At 49.4% G+C, this 18,236-nt stretch overlaps 1 protein-coding gene across 1 annotated transcript in view; it reads left to right on the top strand.

The window, feature by feature from the left end:
- Positions 1–14,930: 14,930 nt before the first annotated feature.
- The window catches only part of fosl2 (FOS like 2, AP-1 transcription factor subunit), a 6,705-nt gene continuing 3,399 nt past the window's right edge, over positions 14,931–18,236 (top strand). The window contains exons 1-2 of the mRNA XM_088845573.1: positions 14,931–15,600; positions 17,579–17,862. Coding sequence (XP_088701699.1) covers positions 15,472–15,600; positions 17,579–17,862 — 413 coding nt within the window. The 5' untranslated portion in view covers positions 14,931–15,471. The remainder of the gene's footprint in view (positions 15,601–17,578; positions 17,863–18,236) is intronic.

Genomic DNA, 18,236 nt, shown 5'->3' with positions numbered 1-18,236 from the left:
TGTGTGTGAGGGAAGGATGTACGTTTGGGAGGGAGGGATGAGTTCAGAGAAGAGGGAAACAGGAGTTATGGGTAGCGCCTTTAACAAGCATGAGCCAGCGGTAGTCGAGCTTGACGATGCAACAATTCAGGAAAATGGTGACTTTGCACCAGGGGAAAGTTTGGAGGGTTTGGAGTATCTCTGCATTGGTTTGAGGTTTTGCGGGGGATTTGTGTGTATCAGGGCTGATGGTAACTAAAAAAATGATAACAGATTGTATTATGAGCTTAAAGTCATCCCAAGTTTCAGGCCTAGCTGGAATCAAGTTGGAATCAATCATTATCTGTTTTCCCCACCGCCAAAACCCTGGTCTTGAGTTGGCAGAGAAGTGCGAGAAGAGTGGAGGAGATACAAATACCAACCGTCTTTGGGGTATCCACTCGACTTCCATTTCTTTGTTGGCTATGATCCTTGGCCATCTGTTCCTAATAAGGGTAAATGTTAAAAACACGCAGTCATAAAATTGGAGGCATATTTGAAGTTATGACTTTAAACTCAATCCCATAACTCAAAACCCAATCCCATATGCATTTAAGGCAATTGTTCAATGCACAAGCACGGCCAATGTGTCAAATTGGACATATTATCCGGATATTTTCCCCAAATTGCCAATGTTATATATATAACTACGGTATTCGCATTCATGCAAGGTCGTTTCAGTGTCTGCTATGGCCTCCTTGACCCGCAATTCATTCTAGGTTAACAATTGTTTTAGAGTCCGCACTTCAACTCCCCGCGTTTCAAGGGTCGAAATGTGTAGCCACGTTGGATTCATAAAGCCAGTCACTCATAACTTCTTTTTGCCAATTGTGTACATATTTCATTTTATTTTATTGCATTTTTCTTAGCTCTTTGGACCTCAACTGGCACGGTTCTGTTTTATTTTTCTGCTGCTGTACCACTTAAATGTCTTCCCAGGGCAGAATAAATCATCATCTTATTGCATGCTGGAGGTCCGCTCAAATGCACAACAAAAGGGAGTTGGTGTGTAAAGTTGGGTGCTGATTTTTGGGAGCTTGTGTAAAGGTTCCAGATCAACGATGGTCCTACGAGTTTGCGTAAAAAAGAGCTTCATAGATGGGAAATATCAACATTGTTTCAAAATCCCCCCCCTAAAGGTTACTTCTGCAGCCTGCTTTGGAAGGTATGCCATCCCCGTGTCTCTAGTGTTTACCTCAACCTTTGACGCTGACCCGACTTGGCATAAGCCCTTTAAGTAAGTTGTAAACAATTCTCTCAGTGCTTTTAAACCGTGTCACGCTTGACGTAAAGTCACATACGTTTAAGACCCCCCTTCCCTCAAAAGTGCCTACCACCAGCTCCCACCCCCAACACCCCTCCACAGGGCTCTCACCTCTCCTCCGCAGACTTTTTAAGCAACTTAGCGGGGATTTATCCAGTGTAATGATCCGAGGAGGTGCTGCTTAAGGCACCTTTTGAAGATTGCCTTCTTCTCAACCTGCCCTGCATCACAGTGCCAGAGGTCTTGCCAGCCCTCAGGCGCTAATACTCCAAATCCAAACTAATCCCAGCGTCTTTAAGAGATCTCGATGGCAGTCGGACAGAATAATTAAAGGCTGCGAATAATTAGCATGGGGAATCTTCTGACCAGGAGGAACGAGTCAAATCGATCTGAGCGCCCTGTTAAGTTAAGTTCTAAGTTTATAGTTATAGCTCATAGCTATGACATCTGCTTGATATATCTGATACAGTAGTTATGGTAGCTGATAGTTATGGTAGTTGATAGGTCCACTTATCAGCCACAACATTAAAACCACTGAAAGGTGAAGTGAATAACATTGCTCATGTCGTTCCAATGGCACCTGTCAAGAGGTGGGATATATTAGGCAGCAAGTGAACAGTCAGTTCTTGAAGTTGATGTGTTGGAGGCAGGAGAAATGGGCAAGCGTAAGGATCTGAGCAACTTTGACAAGGGACAAATTGTGATGGCTGGACGACTGGGTCCGAGCATCTCCAAAACGGGAGGTCTTGTGTTCCCAGTATGCAGTGGTTAGTACCTACCAAAAGTGGTCCAAGGAAGGACGACTGGTGAACCAGTGACAGGGTCATGGGCGCCCAAGGCTCATTGATGTGCGTGAGTAGTGAAGTCCAGCCCGTCTGGTCTGATCCCACAGAAGAGCTACTGTAGCACAAATGGCTGAAGAAGTTGATGCTGCTGTGATAGAAAGGACACACAGTGCATCACAGCTTGCTGTGTATGAGGCTGTGTAGCTGCAGACCAGTCAGAGTGTCCATGCTGACCCCTGTCCACCACTGAAAGCACCTACAATGGACACGTGAGCATCACAACTGGACCATGGAGCAATGGAAGAAGGTGACCTGCTCTGATGAATCACATTTTCTTCGACATCATGTGGATGGTCGGTGGTTGGGTGGCACGAGAGGGAGCTACAGAATATTAGTGGCTTTAGTGGTGGTTTTAATGTTGTAGCTGATCAGTTTATAGCTGATAGTTATAGGTTGCTGGTAGATATGATAGCTGATAGTAATGATAGCTTATAGTTATGGTTGCTGATAGTTATAGCTGAAAGTTATGGTTGCTGATAGTTACGGTTGCTGATAGTTACAGTTGCTCATAGTTATGGTTGTGAATAGTAATGGTTGTTAATAGTTACGGTTGCTGATAGTTAGGGTTGCTGGTTGTTATGGTTGCTGATAGTTATGGCTGCTGATAGTTATGATTGCTGATAGTTATAGGAGCTATGGTTGCTGATAGTTATGGTTGCTGATAGTTATGGTTGCTGATAGTTATAGTAACTTCTTGGTTTTGACTGTATGGAGTTTAACTAGTTGCGTTTTTTTCCATCTGCATTACATGACAGGTGGTCATTCCACCAACCAACAGAACTCACACCGGGCGATGTGGAGAATGCTGGCAAGACCCCGCACCAGCTCCTCCTCCGTCTCCTCCACCTCCCCGGTACCCTTCGAGCACCCCCACCCCCAAAGCAGGTGTCGCCAGCTCCAACGGAGCCGGGGAGGAACACGGACGTCAGCATTAGATTAACATGAAGTGCTCCGGTGTCAGCCCGGTAAGCGGCTAGAGGCGAGCACGCCGGCTAAAGACCTGCCATCCCCGGCTCCAGAGCACTGACAAGTGTGCGAACAGGATCACTTAAAGCTGCGGAAGAAAAAAAAACAACAACCCAGCACCCCCCCCCCCTCCCTCCCACACACACACACACACACACACACACACACACACACACACACACACACCCAAAATAGTTGGCTGCTGGCACCACTTACCCTGGCTTGGCCACCCGAAGGTAAGCAAAACGGGTGTGTCAAAGACTGCATGGGTTTTCGAGAAGGTATAAAGCGGGGGGGAGTTCTCAATGGGAGGTCCCCCGGGGGTCCTTCAAGAGATTCCGGGGGTCCCCAGCCGGAATGATCAACGGGTAAACTTCAGTGTTATTTCGTTCACAAGATGTTAGCACTGTTAGGGAATCAATTGTATCATTTTGATCCTAGTTATCCGACTCTTACCTCTGTCTCTCAAATTCCACAAAAACAATTTGCTTTTGTGTTGTGATCCAAATTGCCAGGCATCAACAATGAAACGAATTGATCAGTGTCAGAGAGAAGAGCAGCTCCAGCGGAACAAGACTCACTCTGAGAGTGAGGACTATTCACAGGGATGAAGGGTTCTAATGTTTTTTGAGATTCGGTTCTTGCCGAGTCACTTGGGCTTTAATTTAGTCCCCAGTAACTATTTTTAGTTTGTGAATCGAAGACTCACTCTTTTGTCGGAGTGACTCCTGACTCCTGAGTCATTTCAAAGACGCGTCCGCTGCGAGTCTTGCATCACTAACTGTTTGTCTGGCCATATTAATTGGGTGATGGTGAGCACAGTTCTGCTTGTTTCGGACGTTTTTAGTGCTTAACAGGAGGTAAAGACAGGTGCGGAAGCTTGGACTGAACGACACAAATGATCCCGGATGGGGGGTCCGTGGAGCGATGTGTGTCGAATAGGCCGGTCACCGTTCCAGCGCGAGAGAGAGAGAGAGCGATAAAGACAAAGTGAAGGTGGGGGAGCAAAAGTGAGAGTGGTTGAAAATCCTCGCCCTCGCCCAAACCTTGCGCGCGACGATGGAAAACTCAGGAGGAGGAGGAAAGGAAGGAAACAGAAAGAAGAAACAGTCTTTAATTGTCACACGACACTCCACAACACATGCTTGCACACACACACACGCACATGCTTGATGGTGGCCGGTGAAATGGCTCCTCTGCGTTTAACCCATCCTGGCTTGTCCTTCCTCCGGGGCCACAGCCAGGAGCAGTGGGCAGCATACGTGGACGCGCCCGGGGACCAGGTGATAAGTGTCCATCGCTGGTCAGACGATGATGGGTGCATGTTTTTGGTGGGGGGTCCTTACTGACGTGAGGGGGAGAAAACCCCATGTGAACACGGGGAGAACATGCAAACTCCACACAGAAAGGCTCCTGTTTTGGAAGATAACCCGCCGGAGCACGGTGCCAACAGCGCCCCAGGCGGGAATCGAACCCAGGACCTTCTTGCTGTGAGGCAGCAGTGCAATGCACTGCGCCACCGTAGGAAGGAGGGAGGGAGGGAGGGAGGGAGGGAAGGAAGGAAGGACGGGGCAGTGGGGAAATTTGCGAGGGGAGGTCGTCGGAGGGAAGACGGTTTTCTCTGACTCGAGCGGCTCCATCTGTCAGCCCGCGCGCGCCGCCTCCATCCCATAATAACTTCCTCCGCAGAAACCTCTCGAACCTTCGTGCACGGCGTATTCCTCAACGCCAATGACTGTCGGGTACTTTGTTGGGTACAAATTCAGAGTGACACATGGGAGGACCTCCCCCCCCCCCTCCGAACCCCCCTGCCCCTATTGTAAGAGTGTGTGTGTGTGTGTGTGTGTGTGCGTGTGTGTGTGGGGGGGGGGGGGGAGCGTTGGCGATCGTCGGGATGTTGACGCGCGCCGTGCGGGGGATGATGGGAACTGAACCGAGAGGCTTAACTAATTTTAGAGAGGGAGGGGAGTGCAGGGGAGGGAGGGGGATTTGGGGCCTTTTGTTACTTCCTGTTTGATCTGGGGGGAAAAAATGGCCCAGAGATGTGTCGCTAACACCGGGGAATTACGGCTTCGGTGCCGCTTTCCCGCGCACTTTTTTTTTTTTTTTTTTTTCCTGATCACACCCAAAAATCCGCCCCCACCCCCCCCCCCCCGCCCGCTCGCCGATAATAGCTGGATCTCGTTAAAACCCCTGGTTGTTAATTGCTAATTACTCGCCGTTCGCAGAGGAGCCAGGAGAGCGCGGCTAAGCCGATCAAATGAGTCCCCCTCCCCTCCATTTTTCTCCCACTCACTTGTTTGGGCGGTTCGGAGGGGCTTCTGACAAGATAAAGACGTGTGTGTGTGTGTGTGTGTGTGTGTGTGTGTGTGTGTGTGTGTGTGTGTGTGTGTGTGTGTGTGTGTGTGTGTGTGTGCGCGCGCGCCTCGCTCTCCCCCGATGCCTCTACACCACCCCACACCCGGGGCTGTGATCATAGACAGTTGCTTTTTAAACCTGTCATGGGTTAAAACCCAAGCACATCCCCCCCTCCCCAACACACACACACACACACACACACACACACACACACACACACACACACACACACACACACACACACACACACACACACACACACACACACACACACACACACACACACACACACACACACACACACACACACACACACACACACACTTGTTAGCGATCTATTGGCTGGGGCTCAACACAGAGATGAGAGGCAAATGAGTTTGTTTGAATACTCACGCTCACTCCTGGTACTGGCAGTCACGTTTGTTTTCTAACTGTCGAGGCAGATTACCCCGACAGACTTCTAAATGCAGCTGTTCTGTTGAGGCCCGGCGTTCAATCCAGACCCCTCGTGGTCTGATTACGATTTTCTTTCTTTTTAACCGGCGTTGCTTAACTTCATCCCCCTCCCTCCGCGGCCCCCCCCCCCCTCGCCCCCCCTCCCCCCTCGCTACCTGGGGAGCTGTCAGGCTGGATCGCGGGGCTGTCGGTTCAGCCTGTCAGGCTGCGGGGACGCCGCGCTGATCGGTCCTGGACACTGATAGACCTGTCGAGCGGGATGACAGCCGGCCGACAGGTACATGTAATGTGACAAGACACACACACGCACACACACACACGACCACACACACACACATTACACACATTACACACACCACTGCCTCCTCCCTTTCCCCTTCCCCAAAATATACACACAACAAACTATGAGAATTTTTTTTTTTTTATGAGAATACTTGGGAGAAAGTTTCCCCTCGGAGCCACAACGGATGTGATGAGGTCGTGTGTGTGTGTGTGTGTGTGTGTGTGTTTGTGTTTGTGTGTGTGTGTGCGTGTGTGCGCGTGCGTGCATGTGTAGTTTTTTTATTTGATTCCTTTTAAACCAGCTTGTTTAGGTGTGCATTTTCCCACAGCCTTTGTGGTGTCAAAGGGAGAGAAACAACATCAAATGGAGTCTTTCGACAGCTACTGATGTTTATGAACCGCTACCGCCAACACTCGCACCGCCCAGCTGTGTGTGTGTGTGTGTGTGTGTGTGTGTGGCTTGTTCTACTATACTCGTGAGGTCCCTGAATTGACTATTTTCTTGGTAAGGAACATGGGTCCTCACTAACCAGGTGTATTTACTCCGACCTCACTTTCGCACCCTGTCATCGGGTGTCGGCGTCAGGAACCTTTCAACTTCCTCCATCGCAGCGGGGGATCCCTGTCAGTTTCCTATATATTCACTTTTGACTTGCAGTAGACATTTATTTCCATCTTTGTTTTGGAGTAGCCGCAGCAATTGGACGTTGCAAGTTTGGTTCCACTGTCCTTTTCTCAATTTTGTAATCCAGAATTGGGTAATCCAACTCACGTTGAAGGTGAGTCTTTTTCGGCCTTGGAACGGCCAAAGGTTAATATTTCCCCCGAGAAGAAGTCGTCCCGTACAGTTATTAGGTTTGGGCGCCGGTTTAACCAAAAAATCACAACGTCGTGGCACCGGCTAAACGCTCGTCGCTCATGCTAATGTCTGGCGCCACCGCTTTGCAACCATCGCGCGGCAGCGAACTGTTGACCTCTATCTGCCCTTTTGGCCCAGCAGGTCAATGCCTCCAAGGACTGTGGGTGAAAGACAATAAAGCTGGGCTGTGGCGGCAACTGAGATAAGAGCGGAGGGAAGGCTGATGGTGGTAGTAGGTGGGGGTGAGGGCGGGGAGGGGGCGGCCCGTGCCAAGTGACACAAACCCCCCTTGGCAGCCTAATTAAATTTTCCACTTTTCCACACTCACATTAAGCCTCCATCCAGCTGGAAGGAACGTACGCACCGGGGGAGAGTAGACCTCAGGAACAACACCAACCTCCCCCACACCCCCGCCCCCATCACCACACACACGCTCCCCCCTCTCCCCAACCATCTTCTTCTTCCTCCCTCTGTTGCCTGCTTCGCCTTTGACCGCCACCCCCTCCACCAAATCTCCCTCTCGCTCTCTCAATTATATCGATCAATTCGATGCGACTGAAACTGACGGCGGCTTCAACCGTGCAAGGAGACGAGCGGCTGGTCAAGTGGCTCTCAGGGGTTAGGTGTCCTGCTCAAGGACACGTCTGCAAACTCAGCTCGGAGGATCGGAGCGGCCGCCGTCTGCCGCCGGCTCAGATGTTACAAGAAAAGCCAACGGGGGGATTTATTCTCCAACGACCATGATCCTACAGGTGTTGCCCGCTGCACCGCTGCGGTTGGAGGACGATTTTTTTGCAGCGCTGTATTATGAGCCGACCACGGAAAGGCAGCTTTGCAATTTCCCCTTGAGACACGCGAGCAGCCTTTGACACAATTTTTCAGTGCGGCACCACATGATTAGGCGAAGGGCTAAAACGCTTCCTTCCCCCTCTGCCCAGGCCTTCTTTTTTTTTTTTTTTTTTTTGGCACTAACAAAATTTGACAGGGGTTTTAACGCTCCGCTGTGGGGAATGCTGCGCTTTCAGGGGGGAGGAGGAGGGAGGACACGGACGCGGACGGACGGACTTGATATGAGTTATCGGGAGCTCAACCCAAACAGGAGGCGTGCCCCGGCCAAAAGCCATTAACATTCCAAGCTGCCCGGACCGCGCTCCTGTCTCGCCAGCCGGCATTCCCGTAAATATCACGGACAGCCATGTTGACGGAGCGAGATAAACCTCTCCATTGTGCGTTGCGCTGCGATTTCATTGATTGATTTGGCTGTTTTGGACCGAGGCGGGCGACAAACAACGCAACGCACGGGGAGGGACTCAAACAGAGTAACGAGGGGACACAGAAAAGCCTGTGCGTTCAAGTCGCCCCGGCCAGAAAAACATTGCTCTCGAGTATTCCCGCTCTTGTTTTTCTTCTGGTTTCTTTCCTTCCGTAGACAAAACAAACTGCGCGCACGTCCAGTAAGAGTGGAAGGAGGTTGTTTATGCCCAGGCTGCAGGTGGCTGAGGTGGCCGCTTCATGCCTGTCAGAAGCGCCCCCCCCCCCCCCCCCCTCCCCCCGCTACCACTCTTCTCCTGGACCCTGTTATTTGTTCACTTCTTCCGCCGCCCCCCCCTCTCTTTCCCTCTCTCTCTCTCCGTTGTTTTTGCCTTTGCCGGCGTCTCGTTCCATTCTTCTTTGTTTCGAGGTGCGAGGCACTCGTGACGCACTTCCTTCCATTGTATCAGAAACCGATACCCCCACTGGCTGCGAACGCGCTGCCGGAGTCGGAAGGAATGTCTTGTACGTGGAACCGCCGCGTTCCCCCGCCCCGCGGCCGCTAAATCACCCACGGATCAGCTCGGCGAAGGGAATTGGGGTTTTTTTTGTTTTGTTTTGTTTCTTTCAAACGCCGAACAACAAATCGTCCGCGGCGAGACGCATATTAGATTAACCGCGACAATGGCGGCGCTGAGTCGGAATGAGCGGCGGCTGAACTTGACCAAAAAAACAGTTGAGTCACGCGTCAGGTTTGTCCCCGGCCGCCGCGGCAAAAACAAGCGGCCGATACATTGGGTTGCTACGTGCTGGCGGTTGATAAGACGGCACCACCCGCCATTCCCCACCTCCCAGCGATTTCTAAACGCCCGTCTCCCCTCCGCTGCGTCAATCTTCAGTTCACAAACTGAAAATAATCACTGACTTAATTAAGTGGCTGATGTACTCTATTCATTCCACCAAAATAAATACCGGCACGTGTTACGCCAACTGAATCTGACAAACAATCCAGTTGGAACTGAAACCGGTAACGCAGGTGTTTCATCGTCGCCTAGAACACAATTTTCCAAACCTTTGGCAGACCGCCATCCTGTCAATCGCTCGAAACGTCGCAGACACGTGGAACTTATTATGATGCAAGACTCAAATCTTTTCAAATGACTCGACCAAATCACTCTTTATAGAGAGCGACTCGTCAACCACCGAAACAAAAAGTTGGAACCTTTCATTGTCCCCCATCGTCCTCACTTTCAGAGTCAACCTTGTTCTGGGAGACACAGAGTTGCTATTCCGGATGCAAAGGATGAATTATTACGGCCTTGCCATTTTGATCTCGCCGCGCAAAACCAAAGTTTTCATCACTGGAAACACTTTTGCGGTGGTTCACGCTGGTGGTTGGGAAAAGCACTGCAGCATACAATGACAACACACTTTGGACATGCTTTCAGTGTTTTTTGGTTTGCATTCTGCAGTGAAGGACAGTCATTAAATCATCCACTGACGAGTCCACGACTGTGGGTGGCCCTTCACTGCCTTTTCTGAGCCCCAGCATCTGGACAACAGACCGCGCTCGACCCCGAGGCATTTGTTTTGCCTGAACGCGGCGTGTTGCCGGGCGGGGCAGACGCGCTGCACTTTGTCTTATGATTGCGCCACAGCGGCCGCGTCGAAGGCCCCGCGCATTCAGCCGCGATCCATTGTATAGGAGGATGTGCGGCCAAATTGATTAAAATTCTTCTCTACGCAATCCCACACGCTCTCGAGGTCGAGACTGTGTCAATGATCCTCCTGTTCCCTTTTTAGATAAAAGCTCTGCGCAAGTTGTCAAGGTAACCGGTCAACGAAATTGATGAAAGGTGCTTAGTGTCATTTGTATGGGCTCCGTCCACGGGAAATGATGTCTTGTTGCCATAGAGGACGCCAGACTTTTTTTGGTTAACTTGTACGAAACATCTCAGGAAAGGATGTCCAGCGAGATAATCCATGAAGCACAGTCATTTAGGTGATATCAGACTTTTTGAAAGAAAAGCCACCTACCCTTGAGGCCGGTATACACCAAATATGAGGTGAGGATTTGTTCTCGTTCTTTGGCCATGTGGTGAACAAAACTTGGAGAAGACTCGCGGAAACAAAGTATTTTGGGAAAAAAAAAAAAATGTTTGCCATAACTCTCGCATCATTTTGTTTTGTCACGTTGAAGATGCCCGGCATAGACGCACCGATCGGACTGCGACTCGGAACAAATTTTGTTTTTGGAACCCGCATCCCCCGCGTCAGCACTTTACGGTCTGCGTGCGTATTATTTTCAAGCACTTGAGCCGTCGGATTAGCCATGCAGGTCATGGTCGAGGTATTATCCAGGTTGAGGTATTAAAACTCATAAGCATACGCCTGAGTGTGAACGGTGCTGACCCGAAGGGAGCAAAGTGTAAGTGCAATTTTAACATCCCCCACCGTGTTCTTCATCTGGAGACATTTTCAATCGGAGCTCACGATTTGCTCTGCCATAGATTTCAGAAAACGACCATACATCCCCCAACAGATTGGGCAAGTATTGTTCCACTGCTACTACCGTACGGTAGAACCAACATCCCATGGCATACACAGTGCAGGCCAACGCGGGCCGCTTGAAGGGCTGCCTAACTTGCGTCTCACCTCTATGATTTTAGATTTAGGCGTCCGTCGTCATCCCCGTTGCCCCCATACGTCACCAGCGTACCCGAGGCATCTAGGTCACTCACTCGGCCGCGACCCGCTAAGCTGGACGTTCCTCGGCGGCAGCACGTTGCCTAACGAAGGTGAGATGAGATGTACCGCCTCCAAAGCAGCCTACCTGCGTCGCCTTTCCTGTGCGACTGCCGCGCATTCTGCCGTGCGTATCCGTCGCCAGGCGGACAATAGCGCACGACCGCGGAATATCGCGTCAGATTTAACTTCCTGACATGGTTAGGATGGGAATTAACCCCCAGCCTACCCCCTGCTTTCCTGTCTGCATTGTAAGCATTCTTTCCATTCCGTGCATCCCATCTGGTGTTAGTTTGCTCCCGCCTAGAAAAGTGCTCCTCGTCTTCCGAAATCTGGGACCTGTCAGGGTGCGGATGTGGTAATCAGAGCTGAACGCGTAATTCTACATGAAATCCAGGTCCGGTTCACGGGCTGTTAACGTGTTTAAAGCAAAGCAAAAGCAATGGAACGGACGGGATTACACTTTCAAATATAGCTATTACACCCGCGGGGCTGGAGGGGACAGGGTGAAAAGCGTGCCAAGGGAAATGCCGAAGGGAAGGTTGCAAACAAAAGATATTTAAAGTGGTAATCCATCAGATTGTCTGTGTCGGGAGGACTACACTACCAGCGGCTCTTTTCATCCCAGGGTGCTGTCATTTACTGTGAATGTTCATCCATATCGACAGTTTACTGACCACAACTAGCTACGCTGATGTATCAATTCACTGCGGCTGCCATTCACTTGGCACGTGGCGGACTACGCCACCAACAATGCAAACATCATAAAGGGAAGCGCATACATAACACAAATGCATTGAAAGGCTGTTTTTTATAAAGTGACAGCTAAATAAATACGCGATGACTATCAAATATGGTTTTTTTTAACAAAATAATCTCACAGATTACCACTTTAAATACGTAACAAATAAGTACATAAATAAGTAATCTGGCAAGAGTAGGCTGCTCGGCACCTACTTTCCATCACTTCTCTGGCTTTTCCTCTAAACGGGTCATTTAACTTTACGGCGGCACAACAGTTGGCAAAGGCGCGTAATCCCACAAACAGTTTTAAGACTGCTGAATATAGCCGATTGTGCCGATGCAGATTGAAATAGAAACCGCGTCCAATTGGATTATTTGTAATGCGTCTTTTCATATCGGCAACATGTCACATTCTGGGCACTTTGCCCTTGTTAAAGAGATGCGTCCGAATTTAAATTAGCCCACATTTCATTTGAAGAAATACTACCCTGTCTGTATTAAAGACCATGCAGTTAAATTTGACCATTTATGTTGCAGCAATGCTTTATCTGAAGGGGAGCGGGGTGCGGTGCCTCTTCATATTATGCACAAAGCACTGATGCCTAATGGAGCCAATTGTGCACCGACACTATATGTCCAATGTTTAACAAAAAGGTCTTTAGTGATTGGATATGTACGGGAGAGGATTAGGGCCACATTCTGATTTCATTCCCAGGATTCAACATTATATAATTCTGAGATTGAAGTCAGAAAACTGATTTATCAGATTTTTCTTTTCCTCTGAATTCTGTAATTTTTCACTATTCTGAAATTAAACTCCGAACTCAAGAGCTGGACCCCGGATGATAATAATCATAATAATCCGCCGCCTCCCGTTGCCAGTTCCGCAATATAATTGAGAGCTTCTTCCGCCCTCTTCTTGTATTCCATAACAACACGGAGATTACATCGTTTCACAGAGAAGTGAAAATTTCACTTCAAGTTTATTTATTGTTTTTGTTTCTTTAAAACATTGTTTTATTTTAGAAGAAGCTCTTCTTGGTGAACTTTGAGGCGGGGTCAGTGGCATCAGCGCACCATTTTTTTTTCAAGACGTGGTGTAGTCGTTCATGATTCGATACACTTCATAACCTTACTTTATCGAAACGGCTTCATATTCTGACTTGACACCACACTGAATATGGAAGGATGTTGATCTGCATGTTTGCACCCTGTTCACTGTTCACTGTTTGTTCAACAACTTGTTGGTAAGTAACTAAACGCATGCTGATCGAGCACGTAGCCTGAACTTTTTATTATCTATTTAATATTTAGAAATCAAACTCAGTTTTGAAAATATGTTGAGCGATGGAAAACAACTTCAGGAAACAAACATAAGTCTGCTATGATCATTTTGCACGAAAAAAAAAAGGAATTGCTGATGTTTTTCACACACACCCAAAAGTACAGCGCTGCGAAAATCCATCGGGTTGGGACGCCGTGGAGCGCCGAACCCACATTTGTAGCAGGACTTCAGTGGAAAAAAACGTTTACCGGAGGTTGAAGAACGTTGGCGCACTTTGATTAGATGGTGGAGCGGGGCGCTTTGTGACATCATGAACCAACGTTATATACTCTATGTCTGGTTCCGTCTCTGGGTGCTCATTTACGTTCGGAGAGTTGCGCTCGGAAAACTCGTGCTGCTTTTCACAGAACCCTGAAAACTGTAATACATACCTAACGCGACTAAACTGGATGCCCTGTATTGCTGCCTGCAGCTATATTTATCATTAGGGTCCGGCCCGCCTAATTATAAATATTGTTATTGTTGGGATTATTTTTATTTTACCATTCTCATCTTTTTTCGGCCTAAAAGTATCTGGAACACGACAATCGCAGTACGCACCGACATGGTTGAGGTCTCGCTGGAACCGGGACGTTTCGGACGTCTCGCCGTTCGAGTTTGATCAATATCGATTCGGAGCAAAAATTTGTGAAAAACTGTCGGAATTTTACCAGAGGTAAAGGAAGGCTGAGGCGATTTGATTGGTTTTCGGAGCGGGGGGGGGGGGCTGCTTTGTGACGTCACCATCCGAAGTTCATCTTTCTGAGCTCATTCGCATCCAGCCACTTGCGTACACGTGCACGGACGACCTATCCGATGCGGCGTTTAAAGGAAACTCGGAAGACTCTAACTCGTGCTGCGTTTCACGAAATCCATAATTGGTCCCAGAAGGCATCTCACACACCCGCGTCAATAGGACATTTGGATCGTCGGTGTCCCCAGAATTCATTCGCAATAACGATAATAATGAATAGCAAAAGGCAAGTTAATCGTATAATGATCACAATGAATGGAGGTTTATTTACATTTTATGAGATTAGTTAAGTACATTTAGTGGAAAACGTGGATACCCCCGACTTCAAAAAATGGTGTAGTCCGGTCTGAAGTCTGCACAATCCCAATTTTGTTTCAAAAGGTTTTTCTGACTTACTCTTTAAACCACTTGCACCGCGCGTGTGTGTGTGTGTGTGTGTGTGTGTGTGTGAGTGTGTGTGTGTGTGTGTGTGTGTGATAATTCCCCTTAGATCCCACGTTCCACGTCTCGTTCCTCCCTGACAAACCCTATCTCCGGTCTTATCTCCGGTCGTATCTCCGGTCGTATCTCCGGTCGTATCTCCGGTCCTATCTCCGGTGGTGCCGCTCGAGCCCCCGACCGTTTGGAGTCCGGAGCTCGGCGCGCGAGGGGAGGGAATCCCTCCAGTAGTTCTGACGCCGCTTTACCAAGGAAACCCACGTGCGTTCGCTGACGCAACTGCCCATTTTCGGAAGCGTGCGTCAATGGACGGTACCAAAACGGAAGGGAAAAAAAAAAAAAAAAAAAAAGGGAGGGAACACAAACCCCGTTGTCGTTGTGGGTTTTTTTTTTTTTGTTTTCCAACGCTATTCTATCATAACACCCGCGATGTCCCCCTCGGTTGATTTTTTTTTTTTTTTTTTTTTTTTCATGGGAGGCAAAGAGAAATTGGGGTTTTCTTTTGAAGACGTAAACCCCTCCCTGTTTTCGGAATCGCGACGCCCAGGCCGTGACGTCAGGCGTTTCGTTGGCGTTGAAAAGCGGTCGCAGTTGTTCAAAGTGCCATTGAAGTGAGTCATCTCTAGGAAGTGTGGAAAGGAAAACAAGTCCGAAGTGTTCCGTGAACGGGAGATAGTCTCCGGGTTAGGGGGGGGGGACGACGACGACGCTGTTCCCTGGACCGACTTTAGGGGGAGTTTAAAACGACCCCGAAGGGTAGCGTGAGTCACCGTAACAACAGGTTCACTTCACCTGGGGTGGCTGCGGAAGCTGCGCGACTCTCGTTCCGAGTCGGCGCACGTTGACCCGCGGGTGTCAGGGGGATACTTAGGATCGGAACGAAAGTTAAAAAAAAAAAAAAAAAAAAGAGAATCCAAACAACACAGCATGCCAACACCGTTATAGTCAACGGGAAGGGGTGAAAGCCGTACGCGTTTTGTTTTTCCTTTTTTTAATCTTGAGATTAATTTATGATATCCGAAGTAGAAACATCTCGAGTCCGACGGATTTCACTGGCGGAGCTCTTCCGCTGCGAGGATTAAAAGAAAACTCAACCAAAATAAAGGGTTAAAAAATTAAAAAAAAAAAAAGGCTTGGTAGCTCGGAGCCCCCCGCTTCTCCTGGACCATGTACCAGGACTACTCCGGGAACTACGACACCTCGTCCCGCGGCAGCAGCACTTCTCCGGCCCAGCCAGAGTCCTTCACCAGCGGCAGCAGCACGATCGGCAGTCCGATCTCGAACTCCAACTACCAGGTAACGACGTTTATTTCAAGTGTAACTCCGTGACATTTTTGTCGTCGCTTAAAAAAAAAAACAAACAAAAAAATCGCATATTGGCCGTTCGTCACACATTTATTTAGCCGGCACTTTATTAAGAAACAGACACCCCGGGTTTGTAACGTTTGGCATGTTGTTCTTCTAAATGCGGGTCACCGTAACTGGTGGCGGGGTCCGCCTTTCCTCCTTCCGAACGTAAAGATCGGCCGCGCCCACGAGGAGATACCGGTTTATTTGGGCTCCTTTCCACCGAATTCGCCGTGTTGTCACGCGTGTGCGCGGCCGCAGCCCGTGTCGCCGCAGTTTTCTGGATCGGCGAGTGAACCCAGTGACACGCCGGGGAACTGTGGCTCGACGCGACACCCGCAGCTCCCCGTGCACAGGTGTCTTCGGAGCGGCTTCTCCCTGAAATGCCACAGCGTTTTCTTCCGTCTTGCCACGCGTCCACGACTCCCGAGACGCGCGGTGCGAGGTACGCGCAAATGAGGAGTTCGCCTCGGTGGCCTGCATGGCAACAGGTAGGAAAACCTGAGTGACAATTTCCCTTAATTTACGTTTGACAACCCAAAGGCGCAAAGGTGGTGGTGGGGGGGGGGGGGGGGTGTTTGACTGTTCTCTGACCTTAGATCTTGGGTTGAAGTGTTCGATTCTCGGTTTACGCAAAACGATGGATGCAATCGTCACCAACCGAGAACAGTTTGGAACATTTTAGAACATTTTGAATGGGTGCCTGTTCCCTTTTTTTTTATGTCGTCTTATTCGTTTCCATTGTCACATCAGCCTTAAAGCAGCACAGATACGCGAAAAAAAATTGCGCGTATACTTTCGCTATCGGGGTTGGTGTTTCTGTTCCCAGGGCTTGTCAGGTTTACATGTGCAGTTTCGGAAGACCGTCTCTGGAAAGCGCCACAACGGAGTTCAATTGAAATCCAGAGCGAAATCTGTCGTTCTTAATGCGTTTCAAGGAGTTCCAGAGAGTCCGCCCCTATTCCAGTTGACACAATAACTATGAAAGTCAATTCGTTCTAAAAGTCTATTGACAACAACATTAGAAATGCCACTGATACGCAGTTCAACTTTACGCAAAGTCTCATAGCGTCATAGCGTCCGGGAAGGGGCGAGCTGGTGCGTGTTATCGAGCAGTGACTTAATAAGGGGGGGAAGCTCAACATGAACAATGTCGGTTAACGACTTAGTTGGAGACTGGGAGTCGGGTAATGATTGCACCCTCTTGGATCCATCAAGAGAACGGAGTTTTATTTTCTTCTCTCCAAACTTCTGGAATGTTTTTGAAACAGGACACCCCCCCCCGCCCCCCTTTCCCAAATCCCAGGCTTTACTGGAACTACTGGTCTGTTTTACGCACAGGGGCAACACGTTCCGGTAGCCGGTGACTCTTTAAAACAATACTAATAAAACGGGAACGACGTGGAATGCAAAGGACGTCCTGTTTAGACAACGCACGTAGGCGCACCGAGTTGGCACGTCCCCCGATCACAGCGCCATCACTTTACCTTGTTTTCTTTTTTAATTTTTGTTTATTTTTTTTCGTTCTATAAATTATGCGCGGAGACGTTCTACTGTAAGGGCACGTAATGCGTAAATTAGGGGGGTCTCTCTCTCTCTCTCTCTCTCTCTCTCTCTCTCTCTCTCTCTCTCTCTCTCTCTCTCTCTCTCTCTCTCTCTCTGAGTGCAGGAGGCACCTTGGGCTTTTCCCACATGATTCACAAGCATGTGTCACTGTTCCACTCCAGGGGTTAAATGTGTGAAACCAGGCCCTGCTTTCCCCCCCCCCCCCTCTGCTTTGATTCTGAATCATTACTTTAAGCTTCAAAATGCGAAAAATGTGTGAATTGGATAACGGGCGGCTGGTGCGTGACCGGAGCCGTCGGGCAACATGGATTTGGGAGACCGACTCACAGCCGTACTTTTCCTCCCGCTTTGTCTCCCGCAGAAGTACAGGCTCGACATGCCCGGCTCCAACAGTGCCTTTATCCCGACCATCAATGCCATCACGACCAGCCAGGACCTGCAGTGGATGGTGCAGCCCACCGTCATCACCTCCATGTCCAACCCGTACTCTCGCTCGCACCCCTACAGCCACCACCTGGCCAGCGGGCCGGCGCTGCTCGGTCACAACGCGCTGCCCCGGCCCGGGGTCATCCGCTCCATCGGAGACGCCCGCGGACGCCGCAAGAGGGACGAGCAGGTGAGAGAGGAGTCACCATGCATCTACATGTATCCCTATGTTTGCCGGGCCAGGGGCTCTTCACTCAGGCTCCGGCTGCAGACGCAGCCACTGGGGGAAGCGGGTGTTTGTGTCCACTCATGTTATGTTGCCGGGGAAGGATTGTGACCCCATTGCTTCAGCACTGCCTTGGCCATGGCTTTTCATTGCCGGCGCCATCGCCATGGCACACAAGGGCATATTATTCCCTATGACAGTTAATTAAATTAATGAAATATGGTTTGAAACCTAGCCCCCAACCCCGTAACTGTATTACCATCGGTTAGTCTTGTAATGTCAAGGCTGTTTTTGGTCTAGTTTATCCTCTGACCCGTCAACACCAGTCAAGTTATGTGTGTGTGTGTGTGTGTGTGTGTGTGTGTGA

The sequence above is a fragment of the Zeus faber genome (genome assembly GCF_960531495.2).
Source record: "Zeus faber genome assembly, chromosome: 13".
Taxonomy (NCBI): domain Eukaryota; kingdom Metazoa; phylum Chordata; class Actinopteri; order Zeiformes; family Zeidae; genus Zeus; species Zeus faber.
Note: the sequence above shows the minus strand (reverse complement) of the source record. Positions and strands in the feature narration are given on the sequence as shown.